This window comes from Barbatula barbatula (genome assembly GCF_947034865.1).
Source record: "Barbatula barbatula genome assembly, chromosome: 5".
Taxonomy (NCBI): Eukaryota; Metazoa; Chordata; class Actinopteri; order Cypriniformes; family Nemacheilidae; genus Barbatula; species Barbatula barbatula.
In genome coordinates, this window is record NC_136769.1 from 18,916,950 (window position 1) to 18,932,179 (window position 15,230).

The 15,230-nt window shown below is 38.2% G+C and overlaps 1 protein-coding gene across 1 annotated transcript; it reads right to left on the reverse strand.

Moving 5' to 3' along the window:
- Positions 1 to 541: 541 nt before the first annotated feature.
- lmx1al (LIM homeobox transcription factor 1, alpha-like) lies at positions 542 to 15,041 on the reverse strand (the record flags this gene model as incomplete). Its single annotated transcript, XM_079457130.1, has 9 exons — positions 542 to 710; positions 792 to 947; positions 1,028 to 1,145; positions 1,327 to 1,404; positions 1,482 to 1,645; positions 2,241 to 2,473; positions 12,892 to 13,075; positions 13,315 to 13,400; positions 14,998 to 15,041. 9 exons carry the CDS (start codon positions 15,039 to 15,041, stop codon positions 553 to 555), a joined length of 1,221 nt encoding a protein of 406 aa, XP_079313256.1. The 3' UTR covers positions 542 to 552.
- Between the last annotated feature and the right edge of the window lie 189 nt (positions 15,042 to 15,230).

The following is a 15,230-nucleotide window of genomic DNA, read 5'->3' on the forward strand; positions in this document are numbered from 1 at the left end:
CACAGGTACCTCCAATGGAAGGAATGATGGCACTGACTTAGTCAATGTATTTAGTGAACTAAAACATGAAATACGATAGATTTTTGACTTGACTTTAGCTTGATAGACTTTTTGGTTTGTACTTTTGAACAGAAGCTGATTCCTACCCATTACGTACTTGTATGGATCGAAAGGCGACTCATTAGCACAATTGAATGTGGATTTTACTCATCAGTTGTGAGATTCTTGTTTTCTGCGATAACACTAAAACGATTAATGTAGTATGCCTATGACTGTCAGAACAAGGCGTACATCAGTGTTTGTGTAACGTACCCCCAATAGTCAACATCGTCTTTCGCGTGATACATCAAATTCTTATAATTTTAATATTTAATCAAACATGTGTCATTTCAAGTGTTTTCATGCCGTCTCTCAGATCTTTACTGGGACGGCTAAGATAGGATTCTCGTGGTTGTGTGATGAAATTTGGCTCCATTGAGGCTAAATCTGTTTGTTGCTCTCTGCAGTGGCAATGGAGCTGCTCAGGTGGGTGTGACCAGGGTGTCCGAGGGGTCACGATGTAAAGTAGGAGTTTTGCATTGAGTAGAGGCGGTCGATGGGATTTCCTATTCGCCCTGCCAGAACTCCAGCTTCAGCAGTCGACAGAAGACAATCACCAAGATGACTGAGGCTTCCGTCGCTGTCCAAGTCATGAAACACCGTCTCCGAGTCTGGAAAGTCAACGTTTGCTTATGAACAAACACCATGCTTTCAAATACAGCAACAATGTACACAAAGAGCTCATGCCTTACCGTAAGAGTGCATCTGCTCGGGTCCGAGCTGTGGCGGTGTGAGCCCGTGTCGGAACTGCTCGCCGCCGTATATATTCGGATCCAAAGCCAAGAGTTGCTGGCGCGGCAGAGACGAAAACGAGAGGAGTCCGTCCAGACCGTGACTGCTGGAGCCATCTGTGGAGAGACGGCGTAAGGTTCACACCTTCAGCGAAGATACTTCACACCGATGTGTGGCCGATCCGGCCGCCTCTTACCCTCGCTGTCGTCGTTACTCTGGCGCCCCCCTCTGCTCGGACCCCTCCTGCCCCCGCCCATCTGCTCCTGTTCCTGCTGCTGCTGTTGCTGCTGCTGTCTGCGAGCAATCTTCTTCATCTAAACACACAACAAACATGAAGTCATCCCTCCCTTCACATTTTCTGAACAACTCTTTATTCTGTGGAAAACAAAAGAAGATATTTTGAGAAATGTCCTTGTGTTCATAGAATATTATATTGTTTCAGACTAAAGATAAATGTTGAATAATCGTTGTGAATAAGATATGATGACAGTCTACCTTTGCTCTTTGATTTTGGAACCACACCTGCACGACTCTCACCGTCAGCCCAGTCTCAGCTGCAAGGGTTTCTCTCACCTACAGTGTAGAGGCAGAAGATGCATGAGATGTTCATGTGCTGTCAGAACACACGACACACACGTGTGACGGCTAACCTTTCGGCAGGGTTTGGAAGACACCTCAAAGGAGGCCTTGAAGGCCCGGCGCTGTTGTGTGGTCAAGATGGTACGTGGTCTCTTTGATCTCTTGTGCTCTTTCCCATCATCCCCGGCTTTTCCCCCGACGGACACGCTACCTCCCTCCTCATCTTCACTTTTTACTGCACGGGGAAGATAAACATTAGGATTTGAACAGTGGATTAAAGGTAAAGTTTGTTATTTTTTTGAAATAAAAACGAGGAGCTAAAATAAAATAGGAAAATCTGGATTAACCAAAAAACTATTGATTGTCATTTAAACGCTGCCAGTTCTCTGACCAAATCGGTTTTGTTGCAATCATACAGATCACGTTCTATTTCATTTGATCATAAATTCATAGAATACTAGTTAAGTTAATAGTTGGCTCAGTGGGCAGTGATGACTTTAGACTTTTATTTTGGAAAGTCAACAAATGTTTCCTTCCTGAATGTGTGACTTCTGCAGAACACAATAGTCTGAATAAATGATGACAAAACTCTATATCTATTTAAAAATGTTCATTCAAATATTGACATGATTTAAAAAATACAAAAACAAATGTTTAGCCATGTACAAGAAGATAACATGACATCATTTAAAAAAAGTGGCATGAGGGTGGGAACTACTCCTACATTTTTGTGTGAACTACTCCTTTAAACCGACATCTTAAGCATCAAACGAATAATGGTCAAATGCTCAGGAACATTGATATGGTGAAGTTATAGAGGTCATTTGTACCAGACTCAGTAGGGGCCGGGCTTATGGCAGCCAGCATCTCTCTCTCTTTCTCATAGTCTCCGCGGCAGAGCAGCTGTCCCTCCTTCAGCACAAACTCATCACCTCTCTGCAGCCGGCGCTCACACTCACAGCAGCTGAAACAGCCCAGGTGATACACCTGTCCCAGCACTCGCATGATGAGCTCCGAGCGCCCGATCGCCTGCAGACACGCACTGCATTTCCTCACGAACAACCTGAGACACACGAACATGTTTGTGAACACTTTGTCCTTATGCAATGTTTCGTTGGTAACACTGGGTGGCAATATTTGACAACACACTAGGCGTCACGCGAGCGCGTCTGATTGAGAAGAAAACAGTGAAATGTGCAGAATACAATTTTATTTATATTCTAATGCATTAGACATGTGTATCCACAGTAAATTACAATGCATGACTCTTTTTTTTTGCGGAACACAAAAGAAGATATTTTGAGAAATGTTTTGGTGGTTTTGTGTCCATACAATGGAAGTCGAAGGGATCAATGTTGTTTGGTTACCACCATTTTTCAAAATATCTGCTTTTCAGTTCTGCAGGAGAAAGTCAAACAGGTTTGAATTGACACGAGGATGAGTAAACGATTTTCATTTTTAAGTGAACTGTCCCTTTAAGAAGGTCATTTACCTCTAACTCTCATGTGTTTTCCACAATACAACCCTAAGCAGCATCACAATTCTTTTTTTTTAAAGCCATCACACTTTCACTCTTGAATCCCCACCAAACCCCTCATTTGCCTCCTCTCTCCCCTCCTTCCCGGCTGATATTTTCTGCCAGAATTCCCCGTCCTCCCTCCCTTTCTCCGAGCCTCCGTGAAACTAATAAAGACAGGATTAATTAGATTGTTGTTTAAACAGTGCGATGCCCAGACAGACGCTGTAAACTCATAACCAGGGATTGAGGATAGCATGGGGTTAATCTCTTCTCTTTCTTTTTCACACACTCAAATAAACACGCACGCACACCCACACACACACGACACATTCACGAGAACACATACATATACCTGCACGCACATGTACTCTCATAAATATTGACAGGTAGCCGCAGATGTACCTGTAAACGCTCATAGGGTGTTGATGAGAGTCCAAATGTGTTCACATTTTATTAACCCAAAGCAACAGTCACAAGAAGGGAAAACTTTGTCAAGCACCTGAACTGGACACACGCACACAGAAAAAAATATTTATTTGGTGCTTGCGTGTGGAGTCACTCTAAAAAAGTCTCTTATATTCGGTCTCCATGATATTCTATTCTGCGACTTTGGCCCATATATTTGAATGTAAGATTTGGATATTTTGCTCCTCATATTTGCAATCTCTGCATAATTCGTGTTCAAAGCATAGGTTAGTAGTTTTAACCCCGTTGTATAATCAGATAGTAATGCTTGCCTTCGCAAACTAGACAAAGCAGACAGAAGGGAGCTGTCCCATTAAAAATATGTTTTCTTTTAGGAACAGATAAGATGCACACTTGATAGATAGCTTAGATATACTTTAAGGATGCAGGAGTTGAATCTGTGTGTCAGTGTAGTGTGTGTGTGTGTGTGTTATGGAACCCTGACTGCGTGTGGAAAAGGTGTCGTATCAGAAATCTGCTGAAGTGAGAGACGGCCAGGTCCACATTACAGCCTCTAATCTGTGTGTGATGTGTGTGATGTGATGATCCTGTCCGAAACGCAGCTGCTATGGTTAATCTGTCTCAATGCATTTGCCAAATTACCCAAATCACCACCTACTAAACTCAAGAACTTCAACAGCAGAAACCTTCCACACAACCCATGAAGCAACTGCAGGAGAGACGCTTATCAAATCTTAAAAAAATGTATCAGGTCATATTTTTCCCTAAATGAATGAGAAATAATTACAAATCGTTTTGCTCAAAAGAATTAAACCTGTTTATGAGATTTATATTTCGTGTGACATTATTGGCACGACAACCATGCCAATACTATTGCATGTGATTTAGATTTTTATACAAATTAATATTTATACATTTATAATAAATGTGTTATAAATATGTTTGAATAAAATATACACTGTAAAAATAAGTTTACTGTTATTTTGTATTTTTCACATATATCAAAATACTGTAATTTTACAGTTTTCTTAAAAAAAATTAAAATACAAAATTTACAAAACATGTAATTATACAGGAAAGAATTGTTCATTTACAATATATTTCTGTCGCCCAGAAGTCCCGTTTTTACAAGATTTTGTTTTATAATGCATGCATTTGTGATGGCGGTGATGGCAAGTATGTTAATTGTCATATAAATAATCTCACAATGTAAAAATCATTATATGGCATTTTCTTTATGGAAAAAAAACTATTTCTTGTTGTTTTTGTAGTTTTGATTTGAAATGAGACCTAAAACTTTTTTTGTGAGATTCAGCTTTACACTCTATGAGAATAAAACAAAGAAAGAATCATTGCAAATGAACACAAAATAATTGATCTTGGCCAAGGTGAGAACCCATTTTCACATTTTCACACGCACAGATAAAAAAAACTAAAGGCAACCTGTGATTATAACCTTAGAAACAGCGTGACCACCCTGAATTAAGAGTACAGAAGGAAATCATGCGGTGTATACTTAAGCTTTTGACCGTATTAATATTCAATAAAGTTTTCCATGATTCTACAGTAAGATTATCATGTGGGTGTTGAATCCATGCATGAACACATACTTTTACATAATCAAACACTTTCTGTCATACTTACACAGTTGATCTCGGAGGCTCTGGTGCATCTTTGTATATGTTGTGAAGCAGTATGTAAATCACATGGACATATTATTGCAAGGGTTGATGCTATGTGTGTGTGTTTGTGTGTGCGCGCGCGTGTATGAGACAGAGAGAGAGAGAGAGCGGATATTGCTGTGAGGGTAGGTGGCTCAGAGCCAGGGATCCGTAATCACATCATCTTCTTTTATTAAATCTCACTGCACTGCTTCTGCGTTATTAAAATCTCCCAGCATTCCCCACAACCCGCTCCTGCCGCCCTTCCTCCCGACACGCACGCACGCCAATATTCACCACAATGAAATATGAGAAAACCAACAGGTAGCTGATAAAAATGTACATCAGACCACTCATACGCGTAAGAGAAAGCACAGGTGAGCAGCTAATGTACTGACACATATTGTGCTATCGTAACCACACATTAGCCGAGCGATTGTAACACTCTCGCTTTTTCATTGAAGTACAGACTGTAGTGAAGGTATACAGCTAATTATTACTGACCGTACACAGACTTTTATTTTGTAATTATGCATTGAAACTGTCATTATGTAAGAACAAAAAGAAGCTCATATAGTTGTTATCTCTCTCAGTTGGATTCTAAAGGCTGTCATTAGTCTGCATGTGTCGCATCTATCAACGTTTTTTGTGTTTCTATCATAGATTGCGTGTTTCAATAATAAACGTAAAGCCTATATATAATGTAAATACTGTAGGCCTATTTCTTATTGCACCTGTAGTCCATCACAGAGAATAACAGAGAAGGATTTGACTAGGACACATCTGAGAAACACACATTTTACGCACAGTGATACAATCTCAAATGTTTCCTTTGAATCATATTCACTTTGTTATTTAAACACTTCTTAAAGGGATAGTTCACCCATCATTTACTCATCCTCAAGTTGTTCCAAACTTGTATACATTTCTTTGTTCTGATGAACAAAAAAAAGGTATTTAGAAAAATGTTAGCAATGGAAATTTCTGGTACGACATGGATTACCATAGTAGAAAAAACTATTTGAACACAAAATGAGACGTTTTGAAGAACGTAGGAAAGCAAACAGATCTGGGGCACCTTTGACCACCATGTTCTATGTTGTACGTGGAATTTTGACAAAATAAAAAATCATACTGTTACATTTAGTTTCAATTTAGTTTATTTTGTGCCAGTGAAACAAACACAAAATAAAAGTGTAGGGAGGCAGAGAAAAGAAGTGAAGATAGTTCACACAAAATCATTTATTTACTCTCCTGTCATTTCAAACCTGTATGACTTTCTGTCCTCTGCAGAACATAAAAAAAGGATATTTTGAAGAATGTTAGTAACCAAACAATGTTACGTTTGATTTACTTGTATGAACACAAAACCAGTGAGACATTTCTCAAAATATATTTAGAAAAAGTCGTGTACAGGGTTTGAACCACAAGGATTTTCATCTTTGGATGAACAATCCCTTTAAGGCAAAAGGTATAGGCGGAATTTCACCACCTTACTATGTTAGACTGTGAACCAGATATTGACACATTTTATCATATGTGAAATATTAACAAAATATCACCAATCACAATTATTAACATCACTATTTATGTCAATACCAGTAGGGCCTATACTGTGACACGCCTATGGTCAGGTTACCTAGATTTCTTCCTGTGGTTACGTTTTAGATAAACATGTTTTTGTTCATGTTAAAACAACCCTGACTAGGTTATGTGAAATTCATTTTTAGTACTCATATCAGGTAGAAATAGCTTTTTTAAGGTCACAACAGCATTGTTTCACTTTAACATCGCATGTGTTAAATTGTTCTTCAAAGTATTCTTAGTATTTGTAGTTCTCTAGTCAAAGTGCCACTTGTTAACAGATGAAACATTTGGAAACATCATTTCTGACAGCTAGTATAAAGTAACCTCTGACCGGCCTCATATGATATGATACAAATCAACAGCTCCCACAGAGTGATCCACAAAAGATCATACAATGAATATGCAGTACGCCACTACGAATATCATCTTGCCTTATATATTCACTGATTGACAATGAGCCGTCCATACATTACAATCACACCGTTTTCTGCGTGTGTGTGTGGGATACTCAAGGGTGTACAGACCGACAGAATCGATGTGTTGAGTTGTGTGAGATGCAAGTGAGTGCGTGTATGTGTGTGTTTGGATAAAATAGCTAATCCCCAGGCCACCAGAACGCAATATCCTGTCAGCCAGATTCTCATTTCCTGTCTCTCTGTGGCAGAACGAAAAAAAGACCTCGGGAAGGAGGGGAGCGGGGGGATTCGTTGCCCCAGAAACAGAAGATACGGCAGTCCTGTTTGAGAATATCTATGGCATTATTCCTATCTCCCCCCCACTCTCATTTTTTGTCGTTCTTCTTTTATTATCTCAGATTTAATAAAGCCAAGGCGAGCAGCTTGTTCTGCCATGAAACATTTATTAGCCGTCTGTAATGAAATTGTTGTGCGGGAGGCGAGATGATGGAGACTCATCACACATTATGCAAAAACAGTGGCAATATCACAGGAGGAGACACCTCGAGCTCATCTCTCCTCTTCCTCTGTCATCTTCCTCTATATACCTCTGTTTGTCACCTCCACGAACTCCCGACATCATCTGAGCTCTCCTTCACTCTTTACTGCTTCTCTCTTTGACTGGACGTCTGAAGCAAGGGCTTATGGGAACTTCAGGTATATAAAACAAAGCCAAAACCATGTGGCCTTATGTAGGTTCAGCAAATATTACTGCATAGATAATGAAGCTCAAAGTCTATTCATCTTCATCCTCATTGTAGGCGCCATTTAAACTCATTTACAGACAGGACCAAATAACACAAAGATGTTTCCACTGAAGCATTTTTAAAGGGAACGTTCATCCCTAAATTCTGTCATCATTTACTCAACCTCATGTCATTTCAAACCTGTCTGCAGAACACAAAAGAAGATCTGTTGAAGAACGTCGGGAACTGAACACTGTAGGTACCCATTGACTTCTATTGTATAAACACAAAACCAATGGAAGTCAATGGGGACCGCTTTTGTTTGATTACCAACGTTCTTCAAAATATCTTGTTTTGTGTTCTGCATATGAAATGATATGGGGTTGAGTCATATTCATTTTTGGGTGAACTATCCATGGTGTTGCTTGCTAACTCAGGTCTTTGTCATTTCTATTACAACGTCTATTGGACTTTTTCACCTGATTTTCATCCATCAATTGAAAATGTTAAGTATGATTGCTTTGAAATGTATTAGATCTCAACAAGCAACATTGTAGGATGTAGGCTATTACTCGCATCCTGCATAAATGGCATAGACAAGTTTAATTTGTACTGAGAGGAAAGATGTATTGCAAAGAAGTTGCTCTTTAATATCTCAGGAAATTTTATGGATCATGCACTCTTAAAATAAAGGGGCTACATTAGGTTCATCACAAAAATGGCATAGAAGAACCATCTTTAGTTCCCCAGAGAACCATTTACTCAAAGTGTCTCTTAAGAAGTTATAAGAACCTTTTGTGAAGCGGATGTTCTTCAGATGTTAAAGGTTCTTTATGGAACCATTCAGCCAAAATGACGTGATGAAGCACCCTTTTAAGAGTGCGTTTGTCCCAAAGTCTCTTAGGAACAATAAAAAAGCAAACAATGGTCAAAATACAGTAAGAGTATGGAGCTGTCAATAAATTCTGCTGTAGAGGTAAAATAATCTGGATTTGGGTACACTCTTAAAAATAAAGGTGCTTAAAAGGTCCTTCACAGCGATGCCATAGAAGAACCACAAAGAAGCATTCAGTCAAACATTCTTTAAAGAACCATCTCTCTCTTACTTTTGTATAATCTGAAGAACCTTTTTTCGCCACAAAGAACCTTTTGTGAAACAGAAAGGTTCTTCACATGTTAAAGGTTCTTTATGGAACCAAAAGGTTCTTCTATGGCATCAAATAACTTTTTGAAGCACCTTTTTTTGAAAGAGTGTACATTTATTGAGATATGATTGCGTTCATATTGAGATCTTCAATAATATTGACTTTTGATTGCTTGACTGAGCTCTCAGTTTGAGACATTGTTGAGATGAATCCAGTCGAGACTTCTTAATAGAAATATCTAAATAAGACATATGCAGAAGAACTAAAATGTATTAATCTTATTAACGTCAAGCAGAAATAATTGAGATAACAGAGATCTTCAGACTTTTTCATGTGTTGTTTAAGGGGGTAAAAAATAATATAATACAATAAAAAACATCTGTCATCATTTACCGTGACAATAAAAATCGCATGAATAATTTGTAACCTTCATGGTTTAATGCAAATATTAAAATAATAGAATTAAGAAGCCCTTTCTATAAATTGAAAATTAGTTTATCAGACACAACTGTTCTGCCTTCATCTTTTTTCGTGTTCAACAGACAAAAGAAAGTCATACTGGTTCGGAGCAAGATGATTTTTGTGCGACTGTCCCTTTAGCTAGTTCAATATAGCTCAATTTCAGCTTATTGACTCAGTAGCAAATGAAAGCTACGGCAACATCCCACAACAAAGCCCATGTGTCATATTTCTCTCTGACAGTACAACAACTCTCTAACCACAACACAGCTTGTAGTCATGTCTAGGAACATAATTAGCAGCATTCCCAATCAACACCCCCCTCCCTCTCCTACAGACACACAGACAGTGAGCAGCCACATGATGAAGTGAAAATGTGGGATAAATGGAGAGATAAACTGATTGGTGTCACCACGGCTATAAATCTCAACAAGTAGGAAATGAAGTTTGGAACAGAAATATTATTAGAAATCAGACAGTGATGGACGATGTAAAGGAGAGGCTCACAAAGAGAGAGAGAGAGAGAGAGAGAGAGAGAGAGCGCAAAAGAAAGGTGAACATTTCAGCTGCTTAATGAGACTTCTCAGTTGTGTTTCGTTTAACTGTGAACTTTGTCTCATTAGATTAGTTTTTGTGAAATAAAATAGAGATTCATGTGATATTTGTTTACATACAGCAAGACTAGTAGATGAATGTTTGACCTCATGACTAAATTTATTCCACATTTAAATCTTTTCCTTTGCATGACTTTACAGAGAGGATGCCGATTTCATCTGATTCTGCTTTCCACCCCGCAGAGTTATCTATTAAACATGGGCCATCTAAATATCCTCTTGTCGGTCTCAGCTCATCTTTTGTGGAGGAAGTAGGGTCTTGGGGTAGAGGAGGGGTGATAGGCCTCCGAGACCCTCGCTGGTGTAATTTTCTGCCAGGGATGCAGGCACCGTACCCTGGGGCTGAGAGATGTTATTGGTCTGGGACTGGTTTCAGTAGAGGTGCATGGTTGTCTACCGGCTGTGTGGTGACAGAGTCAGCCGGAAGGATGACAGCGACAAGAATTTGATCATTTTAAGCTCGCTGTTAAGTACATTTGATGTATAAGGGTTTTGATTTTAGGTTACAAAATGTGGGAGGGTGTTGTGTAAATGATCTAAAATGTAATAGTCTGTGGAAGTCAGATATTTAATGGCAAGAATGTGAAGGACTGGAGGAGGAACAGATGCAGTGTGAAGGTAGGAAAAATTATAAAATGATTACGCATTATAAGTGAAAATGTAAATAATTACAAACATGCCTGTTACTTTCCTTATTAAAATTTTTTCTATTCAGTTTTATTTTATGCAATCCATAAGTGCATTGTTGTTTCAACTTAAACACAAGTTTGTTATTCGTCGACCTCTATGAACGCTAGTCTTTCATAATCGTTTTTTATGCAATCTCCTCTTTGACATTTACAGCGATGCCATAGAAGAACCATTCTCAGTCAACGGTTCTTTAAAGTCCCAGTAAAATGAAAAATTACAATGCCTATTTTTTCATGAAATATTGCAGCGTTTATTATCAATGTGGGTCATTCTCTTTTTAAAAATCGTGTAGCCTCATAATCTTCAGTTAAGATCTGAAAATACACTTCCGGCCTGTAATGACTATCCATCTTAAATGAAGTATGTTAGATGGTTTGGGCGGAGCATCAGTTAACTCCTCCCCTTCAAGTGTCAGTCTGCTGCCAGTTCCATTTAAAAATGCAATGGCCGTTTTTCATACATCAAATCAAATCGCAGAGAAAGATGAAAGCCACGCCCACTATTTTTCTCATTCAAAGTTCCATTTCACGTGGAAGTGCGTCAAAATACAGAACGTAAAACCGATCGCAATTTCCGGTTAATGGGACAGAACAAGCTCTTTCTTTCTTTTTTACAATCAGAAGTGAAACAGAAAGGTTCTTCAGACGTTCTTGATGGAAACAAAAGGTTCTTCTATGGGAACGAAAAACCTTTCGAAGCCCCTTTTGTAAGAGCGTATACGTGACCTTCTGAAATTACTTTTGTGAATGTAAATGACTGTAGTCAGATTGATTCCTAAACACAATTTTTGACAGAATATGTTAATGTAGATGTTACCACAAAAATGTCTCAATCTAGTTTCAAAAGTACTCAAATACTTTTCACCCAGATTCCACTTTTTGCGCTATCAAAGATTCCTTGGCACCCCAGAAATGGAGCACACACCTGCTGTAGATAGAGGAGGGGTAAAGGGTCAGGAGTGGTGGGTGCTGATAGACATACAGCAGAAGACACAAGGAGACATTGTTGCTGATTCATTCAAGGTCACCAGCGCAAGACTGTGCCAAGTCTCCTCCACAAATACACATCATTCCATGGAGTGCAGACTTAGTATTAACACATTATATCTGCAATGAAACATTTACAAAAACAATAAACTGTCAAGTAATTTAATATATTTAAATGAACATTTATCGATTTTAACAACATGCAGCATATTTTTTTCACTGTGCGATGATCTCAAAGGAATCACCTAATTTGTAACAATCCCTAATCTTTAGCGTTACGATGACATGATTTTTGATTTTCAATGGTCTGATATTTCCGGTTACATTTGATTTATTCTTTTTTTTTTCATTAAAAAAGATCATTTAATGTCGACCACCTGTCTCCAGATCTTTGCTGGAATTCTCTGTGATTTATCCTTCCAGGCAGGACCATCATTTCTAAAGGTCTTTTTTCCAAATGAAATACTTCCACCTGACTTCGCATTACTCTTTTATTTTGTGTTCTTACTTGTTAGTTACAGCAGGAGCATCCACACTGCTTTGACGCTCCTCACAACAGTGATAACAGCTCACAAAAGCGTCCTTCAACTGTCTGCACACCCTATGATATCACTCGACAATTATGGAAGCCAGGAATCTCCCTATATGACCAAAACTGACCCACTGAATCGCTAGTGAACCCACAGCAGAGGTTTATATACCATCAAAATAAAAAGAGACAGTTTCCCAAAAACGAAAATCCTGTCAACATCTATTCATTCCAGACCTTGATGTTTTTCTGTAGATCAATGCAGATATTAGACAGGACGAACACTCCCGTTTCATCAAATGAAAATGAACTTTAGACCAGATCCCAAAATGTGCATTGCTTGTACGAAGCTGTTTTGGGTTTAGAAGCCTTGAAATACTGTATGGCACATAGTATATAGAAAAATCTAAATGGTGCTTTGTCTTTCCTTACACTTGACAGTCACCATTCATCCTCAGTGTATGAAAAACAGCCGTGCCAACCCCATATAGATTTTAAATAGACATATAATGGTTGATAAAATGATTTTCGTGTTTGGGTGAACACTTTTTCCTTCATTCAGGAAATTTCTATTAGGATCTTTTCAACGGAAATTACACGGGTGATGCACATCAACAAAATGACCACAAAAATAATATAATTTAGGCCTTTACATAATGCCTGAAGAGAATTGGATGTGATATACCAGGACTGTGGCACAGACATGCACATGAAAGTGTCTTACTTTTCATAATCGTGCTTGCAGTACAGCAGACGGTCCCGACAGTAGCAGGTTCCGCTCAGCGCGCTGCGGCACACCGCGCACTTGACGCAAGTCTCGTGCCAGGACAGTTCGTTCACGCGCAGAAGGAAGCGGTCCGCAATCGGAGACTCGCACCCTGCGCACACCTCGCCTCCTCCCACGTGCTCTGAAGGGAGATGAAAAGAGCAGGTGTCAGCTGAGAAACCATATCACATGGGCACCGAGGGACTCGAATTATGTTTAGTATATTAATGAATATATTTAGCCTAAACAAAAAACGATAAGGGTCTTTACACCAATCGTTTGAGCCTACATGTCAGTTTTTGCATAAAGAAATCGTTGCGGTTACAAGAACGTTCAACACGTTTCGTTTTTTTAACAATCCAGTAAATCTGAGTCTCTTACCGTAAGGTGTGGCGGAGGGGGCCTGCTGAAGACATGATTGATTTTCCTCTGTTTTCATTCCGTTCCTCCCTTCTTTGGAGTGCTGACTGTAGAAAAGGCACAGAAAACGGCATTTTACGCAAAAGTCGGAGGAAACGCAAGCCTTTACATACACATGCATTTCATTATAGGCTATTTTTCATGTAGGCTATGTTTCATGTATTTAATACATACTGTGATTTAAATAGTTTCATCACAGCTCATCGACACCCACGAGCCAAGGTGGCAAACGGTTTCTTTCTGCTTGGATTTGTTTATTTATGTTTTGTCTATTTATTTGGTCACACCGTTGTACTTTATTTAATCCGTCTGGTAAAGTTTCGATGTTTTCACTATCGCGCTCAAAGCTGCTTCGCCTGACACAGTCTACGGACGCACGTAAACAAGGCGCGCGGCTTTCTGCGATCTTCGATAAAACGTTAGCAAATGAATTCAACAATAAATAAATACAATTGTTTATTAGCTAAAATAAAATAATTCGCACAGCCGACGTGCTTTAAAATAAAAAAATAGTCTGATCAGGTTGCAATGAGCATTTTTTATATAGGATGGGCTATTTTTTATTTAAATGTGCATGCTTGAATAGTAAATAGTATAATGAGGGTTGAATGTAATAGAAACGCGTGTCATCAAAGCATTGATCGTTGTAAGTTTGTTTTACAGACGCTAAGTAGGCTATAAAACAAATTAGTTATAAGTTATTTTATATTTGCAAATATATCGTTATTGTACCTGGATATTATTTATATTACTACAATTTTAATCAATCTATATCATCTAAACAATTTATTCGGCTGCTGTTATTATTTTAAATAATATTATTATTATGACAATAATAATATGCATATTCTGTCTTTCCTCATAAATAATATTGTTATTATGACAATAATAATATGCATATTCTGTCTTTCCTCATAAATGATATTATTATTTACATAACTTGATTTGAGATTTGTTCTTCCTATAACAGGACAGGCACAAGTAACGCAGTCACTGTGGTGAAAAAATATTTTTCCTAAAAAGTCATTCTGTTTCAATTTGTTAATATTCAATGTTTTATTATTCAATGCTAAATTCACGTATAATTAATGGTTGATAGTTGACGGGAATAAGGCATTTTTAAATGTAAATGTAAGCTGTTTAAACAAGAAACCAAACATAGGTGCTTTTGCAATGCTGCAAGGAAACTCTCTGTAATAACGAAGTATGGCAATAAAAATGAAAAGTATTTAGTTTGCACTTTCACGTTACAGACCTTACTAAAATAATAACATATCATTCAGTGATTTTCTTTTAATTAAACGTTGAATGTTGAAATATGAGTCTGTAATTTGCTAAATGCTTTGCGTTGATGCTTAATCTTGTTGGCTTTATAAATATTTATGTACACACAAGTTTCTTCTATGTTAACCTGTTATTATTAACCCGATGTATTTGATTGTGTATCGAGCATTTGTAACTTGTAAATATAAATATGGTTTATCGCTGTTTAAAAGGTTGCATTTTTGTAAAGTGTTATTAAAACGTTTATCAAAGTACAAAGTGCGAAACAATTCAGCAATTTAAAAATGTGCAAAGTAAAAGAGTAACAGAGACAATGTGTCGATGCTCAGACTATACCTGCGCATCCTCACGCATCCTTACCTTGTGCTGAAACACACTCCTCCTGAGATTTCTGTTGGTAACATTAAAATATCTTTGAAGAAAAAGATGGGCAAGAATGCTCCAAAACCTAAACTTCAGTAGCTCATATATTCCAAAATGCCGCTGTGACCCAAACGCATAGCGGGACTGTGTGACGATCTCCAGCAGGCACGAGCTTTTATGGTTGAGTGAAGGCTCGCGGTTGCGCGCACACGATATGACTGCTTGGAGAT